At 39.2% G+C, this 15,115-nt stretch overlaps 1 protein-coding gene across 2 annotated transcripts in view; it reads right to left on the bottom strand.

Moving 5' to 3' along the window:
• LOC120309953 (echinoderm microtubule-associated protein-like 4) overlaps positions 1-15,115 on the bottom strand; it is a 174,150-nt gene that overhangs the window by 51,828 nt on the left and 107,207 nt on the right. The window contains exons 3-6 of one of the 2 annotated variants that reach the window (XM_039347719.1): positions 11,434-11,563; positions 7,768-7,941; positions 3,109-3,237; positions 2,254-2,279 (exon numbers count right to left, since the gene is read on the bottom strand). In XM_039347719.1, the coding sequence (XP_039203653.1) occupies positions 2,254-2,279; positions 3,109-3,237; positions 7,768-7,941; positions 11,434-11,563 (459 nt within the window). The remainder of the gene's footprint in view (positions 1-2,253; positions 2,280-3,108; positions 3,238-7,767; positions 7,942-11,433; positions 11,564-15,115) is intronic. The other variant, XM_039347720.1, reaches the window with a different exon arrangement.

The raw sequence follows: 15,115 nt of genomic DNA, 5'->3' as shown, positions 1-15,115 counted from the left end.
TTGTCAGTATGAAAATATTTAGATATGAAAATTTTAGAAAAAGATTATATGGTTTCTTTCTGAACATATTATCTTTAGAAATGCATCAATCATTATATAAAAAGGCCTTATACTATTTATAGCTACTCATTTTCATAAACTATTTATCTAGTTTAAAGTTGACAAAATTTATATTAATGTGCATTTTAATAATTCTTTAACTGTATTGTATGGTTATCTAATACACTTAAAGCTACATTAACATGCACATTAATATAAAGAAGAAATTTGCATATTATCAGAGTCTTGACCAAGATGGGTAAGAGATGTTATATCTTGTCATATTCATATTGTACTGTATGGGATTGTATAACCTTCTTAGCACTATGTGGTAGAAGTAGTATTTAAACCCTATGTGAGACAGGTAGCCATATAAATTTGATAAAATAAATAAATGGCATAATAGAGAAATGTCCATTTTCAGCCACCTTTCCCAACCTGGCACTCTCAGTGTGTTGATATTAAAATCATTAACCTATAAAGTAGTTGGGAAATATGGGGAGTTGCAACTTCAATAAATTTGGTAAAAAAAAGAAGGAAGGAAAGGTTGGTGTATGGACTGCCACAAAAGAAATACCAAATAAGTAAAGGGCATTTGCCAAAGTATAGGGATAGATAAGTAAGTCATCTGAACCATACAATGAGGAGGAAGATAATTCCATATCTGCAGATAACTGGGCAAATTATGAAATTGTGTGAAGTCATAAGCATGACTATGTGTATGCCTCTACAAAAGACATTGCAGCCATTTTATTATATAGGCCATACAGCTAAATGAACCGGTTTTCAATATTTGTTTCAGTCATGTTTGCAAATCAAAGCAACTTTCTTCTAATCCTCAATAAGAACTTTTGTTAGCTAAGAGTAAGGTAAATATATCATTCAACACTTTTTAATCTTCTTTTGATATGTCAACTTCAGCCAAATAAACAGCATTTTCTGACATAAACAAGTTTCTTTTGTAAGTTTTGTCATAATTTTTTTAAAAAGTTTTCACGTTTCTGATTTATTATTTATTTATTTGTTCTCCATCTTGATGTGAGGCTACTGTATAATTGGGAATACAGAATACCAAAGGCAAGAAAGGGTCTGTTAGTTTGCATTTCATACTATTAGAAGGAGAGTACCTGGGCAAAGGTATGTGTATTTGTGTCCATTATCCAATGAACATTTGTCATTTAGAGAGAAATGTGTTTATTTATGTGATTACAATATTGTATTATTGAAGTTAAAAAATTCCAATAATTACAATTAAAAATTGCATAGATGACCTCATGTGCTTTATGGAAGAAGAAAGAATAAAAAACTCAAATTAAAGCCAACAAAACAAAACAAACAACATTTAAGCATGAATAATTTTAATCATTACCTTGATTATTCTTTTTTAGGGTTAACATTTTTTATTTTTGTGTAAAAATCAAAGAACTCCCAGATGTTTCTTGTCTCAGGTGAAGCCTACCATTTCAACAAATCTAAGTTTGCAAAATAAATGTGTCGTACTCAAGTTATGACTGTAATTGAGGCAGCAATTATGATTGTAAGTAGTGCCAGTCATAAAACAGGTCACCACATGACTGGATCTAATTTTATGAGGTGGTTGCTAAGTGAACACAGTGATAGTAAATTATGTGCTCTTTAAGTGAATACCATGGTGATTAAGCAAACCCATTATTTCTTATGGGCTGGTTTTTGATGAAAATAAGAAGTAAATGCTGGAAATGTAGAGTAAATTTAGTGCCCCATCTTCATGGTCACATGACAATAGGATGCTGCAAATGGCCATAAATGAGGGCAGCTGTCGAGCACCCAAAATGCAGTGATGTGGCTATTATGCTGCATTTTAGCACGGGGTTTTGGGCCATACTCAAGTCCAACATTTAATATGACTATACAGCAGCCTATATTTTTTTCTGCACAACAGAACTCCAGTAGTTTAAAATGAAGGCAGCAGATCCAAACTCACAGTTGAGTGTGCACAAAGATATATAAATCAGGACACAGGTTCTTTAGATGCAAGATTCTTCTAAGTAATATTTGCAATATTTCCACTGCAGAGGTAAGCAGGCAAGAGAAACAAATCTATTGAACTGTAAACAGTAAATCAATTTATCATGTTAACAATAGATGTTAATTATTCCAAAACAACTACCGAGAATGACTATCAAACATATTAATCTTAATTAATAATAACAAAAAGGAAATATTTCTGATTACCTTGACTAACGATCACATCTTTGTGTCTATGGAAAGAAATGCATGGTATTACTAATATATAAAAGCATGAATCTGAAAAGTTTAGATCATTCATCCTTAACTGGAATCCTTCAGATGGGTTAGCATAATTATCAGCTGACAGGGTCCATTGGATTTACTGGCTGGAGATAATAACTATTGTTTTCCAACAGAATTAGAAGGTCTTATGAACAGAAGATGATTTTGATCTTAAAATACAGTGACATTGATACAAATTATAGTGTTAAATCATCTACATGGAAAGTTATGAATAAAATATGCATTTTTAAAAATAAATTTTTGATATGAATCTATTTTAAAACTTTTACATTTTATACTTTGAAAAAGTAATTTGTCTTTATATGAAATCTGAATAATGGAAAAATTCTGATTAAGTAATGTAACAGAACAATTGACTTCAAAGCTACCTAATTAAAGGGAAAATGTGGTAAAATAAGAATGCAGGTGTTCAGAAGACGAATGAAACATGCACCTGGAGATTTCTAGAACTACACCACCCAAAAATCATGCAGGTTCATAACTTGCACATCAAAAATGTTGGAAAGGGGATAAAAGTCAATGCAACTGTACAGGGCATCATCCAACATTTCATAATTTTGCTCAAAAAATGTGATCTCCCTCATCTTAATTCCCAAATCTGCTCTTGGTGCCTTTATTTACAACAGATTTGAGTGGTGGCAGTGATAAACTCAAGGAAGGGGAAAATCAATTCCACCAGTGATAGTGAAAGACAGGACTGGTCTTCAAAATTATTATATTTTTACAAAGGTTTATAGACCAACAACTCAGGATAATAACAAGGAATCCAGTACTTACTTATCTGCATTCTTGACACTTTTAGGCATCAGTTTTGATGCAGAAGTTGCTCTTACTAACTTATTACGACTGTCTTCTGAACTTTCCCATGTGCTTTGTGATTTTTCAATTGTTGATAATCTCTTCAAACTAGAAAGACAAGCACAGTGTATTTCTATATTTAGTATATATGTTAAACTGAGAACTAAATGAGATACTGCAAGCAATTGTGCTGGAAACAAAACAGGTCAAGCAGCAGGAGATAAAAGAAATGCCAGGATAGGCCTTTCTCCAAGCAAATTCACAGGACTCTCAGAAAGAAGGATTAGATAGTGCTCTAACTGGATCTTGAAAGACAGTCAAAAGGGCAACATTTCTTAAAGCCTCTTAATACAGTTATCAAAGGTTGCTCTAAAACACTTGGTAAAAATAAAAAGACCACTTGATTGGCATTGTTATTCCCAAATCTAGAAACAATTTGACAACTTTCCCTATTTTAAATCAGGGGGAAAACCAGGGGAGATTTTTTAAATAAAGGAGTCCTGGTTGGACATTTGCTCAAAGCTCTTCTTCAATCTTCTATTTCCCAACTAGTTCTTATTGGTAGTCTTAATGCTTTGATAAGATTACAAAGAATAAATTATTGCTAACCATAATAATGTAAGCTATCATAATGAGTGATTGAAAATGAGAAATAGAACGTTTCCCTGCAAAACCACCATTGCCACCTGGACTTCAAATAGCTACAAGTTCAGGCAGATCCCCAAACTGTACATCAATTCCATTTGGAAAAGTACAATTCAGAAGTAAGAACAGAAAATGACCTAAGCCAGATGATCCATGAACCCATTGTCAAATAGTCTTATTAGAGTTGAATTTAAGCCTGACTCTCCCCATTCAGATCTTAACAGCCTCTAGGCACTGGGATAAAATTTTGACATCATCACTTGAGTGCCCAGAGGCTGAGATATACAATGGACTATTATTTGTGTACAGATGCTTCTTGACCCCAGGCTGACAGATGTTTCCAGTAGCTTTATTTAGAAGTTAAATAAAGGGTGAGAACATAAAGTGTGAGAGCATCAAGCTTGGGGCATCCTGCAAACTTGGGAGTTTCAGGCTTGATACCTCCTCTCCCCAATACCAACTAGAAACAGCCATAAAGAAAGGAAGAGAATCAGTGCAACACCAAGTCAGTCACTCTCAATCTCCTTAGCTGTGCCAGAAGGATACCATGATTGAAGGTACTGAAAGCTGCTGAGAGACAAGAAACAGGATGTCTGTACCATGACCACCCTGGTTTCATAGTTATGAGTAAATGCTATCTGAATCTAATGATCTGGTATGGAAACCTGAAACTCCAGTTCAACCACCATCTCAAGAACCTTCCCCCCCAAAAAAGGAGACTAAGATTGGATAAATATGGCCCAGGACTGTTGGGTCTAATGATGGCTTTTGAGAAGTGTATCACACCCCATTCAAAGTGAGCATTATTATTGTCTCACTCAAAAGCAATTTCTCACTGTGTGGATCATATAAATCTTCATCAACCAGGAGAGTCATAGATTTAATGAAGAAACAGCAAGAATAATAGAACTAAGAACCTTGCCCATTTCCTTGGGAGATACTGGATAAACCTCTTCCAGGTAAGAAAACAAGACTGTCACTCAGTCATCTTATCAGGCTGAAAATTACAATAGTCACATTTCTACAGTTGCCCAATTAACTGCCTTGCAATGAATCTCTTAAAACAATTTTTTAAAAAGACAATTTGTAAGTTAAATTTCCACAAGAACTGCAAAAGCTAAAAGGAAAAAAGTAACGAAAGTTATGAAGTCAAACATTAGGGAAAAATTAGAGTGCACATTTTCCTTGCTCAGAAAGTCACAAATTGACATGCGGATCCCAGGAATAGATACCTTGTAAAGGAAGATACCAGAAAGAAGAGACCAAACTCCATGTTAAAGCTAATTTTGTGCAGGATAACAAAGTTCATGACAAACTGTTAAACATGCATTGGTTAGAGCTGCGTTAAACCTCATGATTTTGCTTACATGGAAAGCATCTGCTGTGTCTCCAAGTACTGTAGACACCAAGTAACTACAGCTTCCCAGCATATGGGAACACACACATACAAACCTCATATAAAAAACCCAAGTGACATATGTGAAAATTCAGAGCTAATCTCTGATTCAAACTGCTCTTGAAGAAGCAAAAAGAAGAAGCAAAAAGTATATTTGCTCACACATTTTTGCTTACTTTGCTATCCATCTTAGGCAGTGGAAGGTCATCAGATCTTAAGTGATTATTTAATGGAATATAATAGTTTTATTTAGGACAGAAGGGTCAATAAAAAAACAGTAGTGTCTGAAAAATGGCTTGCAAGATGTATTTTCTATTTCATAGAAATAGAAACATGAAACTCATGTTTCAACAATTTGAAGGAGTTTTAATCAATTGTATTTGATTCCTACCTTTTTGCAACAATATGTATGTATGTATGTATGTATGTTTCTGTCCAACACTTATTCAAATATACAGGGTGAATTCATAGTAAGTTAGTTGTAACTAGAGTTGCAATAAAATTAATATAACAAAATTAATCATGAATATTTCTGCTTGATCACAGTGAAACTTAAGTTGAATAATATGTAACTAGCCCATATCTTGGGATAGGCAACTTTGTATCCTACAAATAATGTGGAGGAAAAAATTCTGCAATCCCTGATTAAAATGAGGACCCAGATTGTTGTGGGCAATATATTGACTCTTAGAGAGGGCTGTAAAGCACTATGAAGTGGTATATAAGTATATGAGTCGAAATGCTATTGTTATTGTTACCTTGGCTCAGCCTTTTTATAATCTGAGGAATAACAGGTTGCTCATCCCTTAGCTACATTTCAAAAATATATTTTTAAAAAATCATTTTGATTGTGAAGCTTCCTCCATTGGAGAAAAATGCCACCAATAGCAACTGAAATGTGTAACACTATTTTACTGATTTCTTTATTTATATTAAAATATATTAAAAAATTACACAAGAGTCTGGGTAATTTTTTAAAAAAAATGTATTTGAGGGGAAGAAATTGCACAAGAAATTTCAGCCTGATTCAGATATTTAAGAGATGTTATCTCTCAGGTTCAGTGACAGATTGTACACTTTAGAATTTAGTTAAATAGAATCTTTATTGATCTTTAAAAGCCTCTGACTAGAATCATACAGAACTATTGACTGCCATACACTGTTAGGACAGAATAATTTATTCAAATTTTCAAATTAACTGGATGCAGCTTTGGGATTATCCAGCACAAACTAATATGCAAAATAATTTGAATGTATGATTTAGTTCTTATGACCTGCCTAGAAGGTTGCATGTTCTGTCTCTGTTTTTTAATGCAAAATCTAATTGGGGAATTATTTTTAGATCATTTCAGAAACGAGCCTCAAGGCTCTTATGTTTGCTTCAAAGAGTTCAGAGTTTTCATGGTAATTTTTAAAAAAAAATATTCAAAGATTCTGGAACCAGAGTACCTAAGAAATTTTGCTGACTATTTATCTCCTTTATCCTAAATCAGAAAAGGTACTACAGCTACTGTTTTACATATGCAATGCCTAACTCCAGTGTTTGGTATCTATAATTCAATAGTGCTACGAGACTGGAAAAACCTCTTCTCAATTCCCTGCAGAATAGTAGCCAGCATAGATAGTCAGACATGATGGAAAACAGTTTCCTAAGCTGGCATCAAAACAAAGAAGATAATATACAAAGCACCCAGCAGAAAAAAGGAAGCACTGCAAGCCACCCAACATCGAACATCCTAAGAAACAATGTGCAAAAAGGTTTATAATAGTAGTGAAAAGAATTGAGGGTCATTAGCATGTAATCCTCTGAATAGCTGAATATTTTTTTTGCTCATTAAACTATGAAATGCACCAAGGATCCACTATAGTAACTATAGGTATGGACAGTGTGATCATTCACACTATGTATAAATTTGTTTTTCAGAATGCATTGTTAAATGGACACTTCTTGCCACTACATTTATCTTTTTCTCCTGCCTTCGGTATACTTTTCTCCTTTGGCTAATTTTACTTCAGGGCAGTTATCTTAGTAGCAAAGCCATTTATAATTATGCCTTTAATTGTTAAATGCATGATCTGCCTGTCCTCCAGAGGTTCACATAATGCTGTGTGGTAGATTCAGCTGACAATGACTGGATCAAAGTGACCCTGTAAGACTGTAAGTGGACTTCTAGTTGACCACTACCTCACACCCTACATAACTGCTGCTGAAGGGAGGTCAGATTAATTATCACTGTTGAATTTCAGACAGGCAATAAAAACTATACTATTTTATTAAGCCTCTGACAGCTCTTACCATTATTTGGGCTTCTTTTAAATAATGTTTTAAAATATTTTGCTCTTGCTTTATATATTATGGTGCTATTTTAAACTGACTACCATTCTAAATGTTTCTAATAAATATGATCTGGGGGAAAAGTGGCTTGGTGGAACTGTTACTGTCCAGCAACAAGCAATATGAACTCTAAAGGGAGTTCAAAAGAAGAATGGAAATCTTTTAAGAAAAGATTTTAAAAGACATATGCATGCTTTTAATGGAGAGCAAAGCGTAATGTTAGTATCATTGCAACTGCTTCCTAGCTCTGTATTTAGGAAACCTTTTGCCTGGAGCACAGCTCTTGACTTCTGGGGTCTGCCTGTGTGTTGGGAGAATCTGTGCAGAGGGTTGGGGAGAAGGTGATACTTGAGATTGCGGGGTTTGATCACTAGAATGAGAGTCCTCTTTTTTCTCTGTTTGTCCTTGATGTTTTTCCTTCTTTTTTTCTGTACCACTGCAAAACAAAGTATAAAAAGTATGTACACACATATATAAATATATAAATTATTTTTAAAGCAAACAAATAGGAAAGAAGCCATAAAAGTGAATCAGGTTAATTACAGAAGAACCAGCTATTTAAACAATTTTCTTCATCCAGCTTTTACATTAAGAATTTTAATTTACCTATTAAAAGATAGATACTTGGTCTAAGAATTTAATGAATAATTTATACATTACGTGATCCATGGAATTCATCATCATCATCCTATCACTGTCTAAAACATATAGATTATCATATGCTATATTTTTCCAAGCAATATTCTATAGATTTCAAAAAAAAAAAAAAATCAACCAAAACTATAAATTACACACAGTGAATACAGATAGTCCTCGAGTTAAGACAGGCCATTTAATGAACATTTGAACTTATATACACAAACACATTTCAGCACCGCTGCAGTCATTCACCTTTATGCATGACCAAGGGGATGCTACAACACACCACCTACCTATCCCCCCCCCATCCTGCCCTTCTGGGTCCCCACAAGCAAAGGGTCTTTGTCAACCTACTGAGTTCCACATACTTTTGCCCAGTCCGGGTTACCATTCGCTCACTTTATGTTAGTGCTACTGGCCATGAGGGAGCAAAGCATAGTAAGGAAAGTAAAACTGGCAAGATTTCTTCTCCTCAATTCTGCCACATGGCCTAGCAATGGAGCGGCCTTCTGTACTCCAACTTCCTGATCTCTGGTTATCTTCAAAAGGTAATTGTGAGAATGTGATGGAGTGGGGTAGACTTAGGCCCATAGGGCTGTGGGGAACCCAAGAATCAGGAAGCAAACACTGGATATCTCAAGAGAGTGAGGGGAGGTGAAATATTAAGGGACAGAAATCGCAGCATTTTCCATTGCCATCATTAACTGAATCCCACTGACCATTAGATGAGGACTCACCCTGATCCAAGCCATTTCTAGCTTGGTCTCTTCCAGCTGTGAGGCTCACTAAGGTAAGGCACTGCCTCTTTTTGGACTTCCTGACATATCTCCCCCCTCTCCATTTCTGCCTTTTTGGCTGTCCTGATCTCAGTGGCGGTGCCCTACCATTGTGGCTGAAGCAGAGACCTAGGCATTCAGCAGTCTCAGCTACTCAGCCATCGCCCTCAACTTCAGCCTCTGCCGGAAGTGCCATCTCAAGCCTCTGCAGCAGCCAGCCATCCTAGTGCCAAAGCAGAAAGCCCCTGTTGCTCCCATCATCCTGCACTCTGCAGGCCCTGCAACGCACAGCTGACTTTTACCATCTTCCTCCCATTATAGATGAAGCACACAAAATCTGCCCTTATGTGACACAGTTACTTGGTCCTATTAAGCTTTCATCCCAAGGCCGCTTGTGTCATTTTCCAAATAATAATAATAAGAGTATTTTTAAAAAATAATGTACCCCATTATCACAATAAATCAATGAAGATTCTCAGTCATGTAGGTAGAATTGTCTGAAAGTTGAGTCATGGCAACTGGACTTCTTTTCTTGTTCGTTCGCTGCTTATCCAAGTACTTTCTTCAGTGTCACAATGCAAAAAGCTTCTGAGACCTTTCAAGCAAGGACGGGGTGTGCTATTTGAAAAATGGTGTAAGCTGCCTTGGAAAAAAGGCCTGAAGCAGCATTGCCTCACAGAGCCAGGCAAATGTGTCTCATGAGCAGCAGGAAGATGAGCGCAGCATAACCTATGGAATCAGGATAGCAAAGGCTTGGGCCCATGGCATTGGGGTGGCTGGCCCAGAGCAGGGTTTGGGGCACACTCAGCAGCAGCACTGGGGATAAATAGAAACCCGGAGGCAGTGCAGCCAACTGGGATTGTTGAAAGCCTGGGCGTCTACTTCAGTACTGTCGCCAAGTAATGTCGCTGTGCAGGACAGCCTAAAGAACAGATGAGGGGAGCTGAAGTGCCCCTGCAGTTGTAAGTATGTGCAACCTGCCAAGTGCCCAAATTCTGATCATGTGACCATAGGGACACTGCAATGGCTATAACGTTGAGGACTGGATGTAAGTACCATTCATTCAGTGCCACCATAATTTCCAGTGGTCACTGAACAAATAGTTATAACTCAGGGTCTAACTATAAAGAATATACCACATCCTAGACCCCTAAGTTACACAAAAAGAAAGCTGAGATGGGGAGATAGATTAAGAAGGAAAAGGTAGTGGCAGATTTTTGTACTACTCTGCTTACCAAGCTCATGTAAATACATTCCATTGAAAATCTTCAAATCACTTGGATCTGTTTTTAATTGGAGACCAAACATGATGCAGATCTCTGGGTATACTTGGGGAATGTTCTTATCCAGTTATCTGAGAACAGTTTGATCCTATTGGACCTGAAGAAATGGACATAGTTCTTGGGATCTATGTCCCACCTGGCTGACATGCTAGTTGGTCTTAGCAAAGGTTAATGCATCCTTAATATAGATGATACCTAGGTGTATATCTCCATCCTGGGTGAAGTAATATGGATGATGCCGTTTCATAGTGCTTGGAGTCTATGGAGGACTGGATGAGGAACAACAGATGAACTGAACCCTGTTTAAGAAGGAGTGGCTCTGGGTATGGTACATCTAAAGTTTACATTTTTGGTCCTGCATGGGGTTCCACTGCCCCAGACGGACTCAGTGTGCAAACTGGGTTCCTCCTGGATTCAACTCCTGTTCAAGGAGCAGGTGATGGCTGTGGCTAGGAGGCTTTTACTCAACTTCATCTTATGTGCCTGGATCAAGAAGTTCTTTCATACATTAGTCACCTCCCACCTGCCTGAGCAGGGGGTTGGACTAGATGACCTCCAAGGTCCCTTCCAACTTTATTATTATTATATGAATTATTGCAATGTGTGCTACATGGGGCTACCCTTTAACATATCCAGAAGCTGCAACTGGTGCAAAATGTGGTAGTACAAACAATCCTGGGCATCCCTAAGATTACACATATAACGTATCTGCTATGCAGGGTGCATTAGATGCAGTTTACTTCCGGGTTTAATTCAACGTATTGGTTAACACCTTTACAGCCCTTCATGGTCCTTACTCGAGGGACTGTCTTGTCCCAATTATATCACCCAGTTGGGTATCCCATTGATTAAAATATTTTGCCTAGCAGGATCCAGGAAGAGACCCTTTTCTACTGTTGCCCCACCTTCTGAAATATCTTATCCCCAGAGGTAATGTGGACCCCTACTCTTCTGGACTTCAGAAAGAACGTTAAGACTTTATTTAAGACCTCTCCATAGGAGCCAAAGATTGTTAAGCAATCCTAGGGATGGCTGGTGTTGTGAGAATATACTCTTAATTTTTTTTAACTTTCTAACTTTTAATATTGCAGCTCTTTTAATTCTGTTTTTAATTTATGTTTTTATATTCTGACATGTTTTTATTGTAACCTGCCCAGAGTTACTTAGGCAATATGGGAGGTATAGAAATGTGATAAATAAAAATAGACAGGCAAACAGCATAAAATATACCTTTTAGCAGCAGATGAGAGGGTTTTTTTCCCAGCAATCGGGATAGATGGACTACGATTATTTTTTCTGTTTCCCGTGCTTCCATTGGTGATGCAGGACAAAGAGACAGCTTCACGGAGAGCAGGCTGACCTAAACAAATATAGTAAGAAAATAATCTGAAGCAGTTTTCAAAATACTTATCTGATTTTAAATAGGGTTTATTACACTGAATATCAGTTTTGACAGGACATTTTTTTTAAAAAAAAGAACTGCACAATTAGTATGTATAGAGAGCTGGGCAAAATTTAACTAAAAACTGTCATTTCAAGATTTGTTTGAATCAACAAAGCATGATTTGGAATAAAAGTTTTAATTTATTTTTCCCCTTCATTTTACAGGAACAAAATCTTTTCCTAGTGCAGTATGAAATGAGGTTATTTTTGAACTATTAGTTTACATCAGTGGTTCTCAACCTTTTTAATGCCGTGACCCCCAACCGGTCGCAAGTCGAGGACTACCCAACCGGTCGTAAGTCGAGGACTTTCCCTGCCCGGGAGCGCTGCGCATGCGTGGTGCCGCCCCCTGCGCCAGCCAAGGCCTAGCTGGCAAGGAGCAGCGACGGCATAGGGCGACCACCGGCTGGGCCACCAGCTGGCCCAGCCCAGGCAAGTAAGGCACCTGCCGGGCCCCACGCGCGGCAGCAACCCTACCTGTGCCTGCTGCTGCCCCGCTAGCCTTACCTTGGCCACCACCCATTCGGGGCGGCAGCAGCAGGGAGGCCCAGGCGCTCCTGGGCGGCCACGGCAAGTGGCAGCGATGGCGCAGGGCAACCACCGGCTGGGCCACCAGCTGGCCCAGCCCAGGCAGGTAAGGCACCCGCCAGGCCCCACATGCACCAAAAACCCTGCACTCGCTGGCCTCTGACCTCCCACCCCTGGCCCTCTTTTACTTACTTTTAGTAGTTGCTCAGCAGGGAGGGAAGCTTTCCTTGCAGCACCATTTGCAGACTGGGGCTTTTGGAGGTCTCAGCAGGGCAGAGACAGCCTGGACAATTCCTATTGGCTTTTGAACGCCAACAGAATAGAGTCTCTTGAATAGAGTCTATTCTATTGGCTTTCAAAAGCCAATAGAATAAGAGGGAGTAGCACAGCTAAAGAAAAGGGGAAAAAATGGCGGACAGCCTTGTTTGGCGACCCCCGTGAAATGGTCGTTCGATCCCAAATGGGGTTGCGACCCATAGGTTGAGAACCGCTGGTTTACATGGAAAAATCTTTCAATTGGTTGACTAGATCTTAATATGCAATTGACATGCAAATGGAAAACTCCAAAGATATATTTTAGGAGTAGAACAAAACCATGCCATTGGATTATTTAGATGTTTTTATGATTACAATAAATAATGTATTTTAAAATAAGGGGATATATATCTACATGTAATGCAATCAGGATGCAAATCTTCTCTGATTCTTCTCCTTACGCATTTTATGCCATCACTACCAAACAGGGAGAACTTGGTCTCATCACTCCAAATAACACTGTCCCATTGTTCCTCTGTCCAGGTAACATGAGTTTTAGCTCAGTTTAGCCTTTTCAACCTTTGTTTAAGAGATAAAAATGGCTTTTTTCATGGAATTCTAGATTTTAGGCCAAATTCCTGCAGTCTGTGCTGAACAGTCATTGCACGTAACTTCACACTGCATTGCACCATTTCATCTTGTATACACCCAGATGATTTTCTTCTGTCACATAGACAGAGTCTCTTAATTCTTCTATCATCACTTGCTATTGTGCACCTTTTCCTGCCTTCACCAGTGTGGTTTTGTAGTGACTGAGTCTCCTTATATCTCTTCAAAAACTTTGAAATGCCACCTTTGGTTAAGTTTCCACCAATTTTTCTTCTAATTTCTTTATAACTGTAGCCTTGTTCATTTAATAATGCTATTTTACATCGCTTTCTAGGCGACCAGTCAATTTTTTGCACCATTACTTTAATTTAATATGTTTTACAGCCTAGATTCAGTGGCATTTCAACCTCCCTCAAAACGGGCGACGGGAGCCGGCCCGCCTGGCTGAGAAACAGCCGGGGATGGGGGGAAGCCCTTGGTAGGGTCTCCATGAAGAGCCCCCTTAATGGAAGCCCTTCCCAGTGGGAAGGAGATGCAGCTTCTGAGGCCGCCTGAAGAAGCTCGAAGTCGCCGGTTGGTCCAAGGGGCACCACGACCGGGTCCCTAACCCCCGCAAAGCTGTCAGGGAGGGGGGCTGCAGGGGTCGCTCACCCCTTGCTCTTTGAACGGTGCCCCCTCCTTTCTGGGGGGGGGCGAGCTGGCAATGCAGGAAGTCAGGCCAGCTGGCCGCTCCGCTCACACAGCTGCGCCTCTGCCCGCTCACCTGGCGCGTCTGCCAGTCGCTTCCCCGCAGCGGCTCCTGGGACGGCCGGGTGAAGAAGGCGCTCTCGCACAGCGGCGCCTCAGATCAGCAGCCAGCCGCCCGCGCGCGCCTCAGCTGGCCCGGAAGGGCACCTCGCATGGCTCGGAGCAGGCAGGCCTGAAACCGCCCTTCCCACTCCCTCCTTCCCTCTTGGGGGCGCGCATGCACAGGGGGCTCCTCCCCTTCCCGCTCCCTTCCTTCCCTGTGCCCATTGGCAGAGGCAGGCAGGCGAGGGGGGACGAGGAGGCATGCGGCGGTTTCAGCAGCAGCCCCTCCACTCGCGGACCCAAAGAGCTTCTCGGCTGGAAAGTGACACCAGTTCCTGGCATTGGCTCTGCCCTCTTCAAGGTGCCGGCCTGGCAGGAAATGGGAGCGTGGCCGTGGAAAAGGGCTTCGGTTGCTGGAAAAGAAAGCGGGGCAGGAGGGTTCTCGGTTTCTAAGACCATTGGAAATATGTATTTTCTGATGGTCTTAAGCGACCCCTGTGAAAGGGTGATTCAACCCCCAAAGGGGTTGCGACCCACAGGTTGAGAACCGCTGATTTAAGCAGTCTCTGGGGTTGAGATGGCATTCAAGGATTACAAAGTATGACTATGTAGTCACACAATTTTTTTCTCTCAGACTTTCAATACTATTAACTATAGTCTCCTTTTGGATAGTTTGAGGTATTTGGGAATGGGGAACTGAATTGCAATGATATCGTTCATACAGTATATCTCCTCAAAACAGGAGTAGATACAAGGAGTTCCTGAAGGCTCCATCTAATCATCAATGTTTTAACAACTACATGAAACCATGATGTGAAATTATCAGAAGAATTGACACAGGATACTACCAATATGATAATTATGCTCAAATCTATTTCTTCATTATATCATTCACCAGCTATGGCAATCTCTCTCTAAATTCTGTTTGTGGGCAGTACTGGTTTCAATGAAAGATAAATGCTTATTTTCATTCAAAGATTCTATACCAACCTTTATATAGTACTCCATATGGGTATTGTAGCCAAAGTATTGTGGCCAAACTGAAGAGCATTCAATCCATTTTTTAAGATGATGAATGTTCTCATCTTACCCTGCTAAGAAATCAAGTCATTCTCAGTAGTATGCAGTACTTGGGTACAAGGTTTTTCTCAAATTAACTGAGCTCTTATTATATTGGGACCCTCCTACCACTCATTGTGAGATTCTTTCCCTAATTTCTGGTCACAAAGTTGATTCATCTTGCTCTTAATGAGCTCAGTTTTCTGTCAAACTAAATTTATTTACGTAT

This window comes from Crotalus tigris, unplaced genomic scaffold, assembly GCF_016545835.1.
Source record: "Crotalus tigris isolate CLP2741 ecotype Arizona unplaced genomic scaffold, ASM1654583v1 scf7180000018097.2503214, whole genome shotgun sequence".
Lineage (NCBI taxonomy): Eukaryota > Metazoa > Chordata > Lepidosauria > Squamata > Viperidae > Crotalus > Crotalus tigris.
The sequence above is the reverse complement of the archived record's forward strand: the minus strand, read 5'-3'. Positions and strand labels throughout refer to the sequence as shown.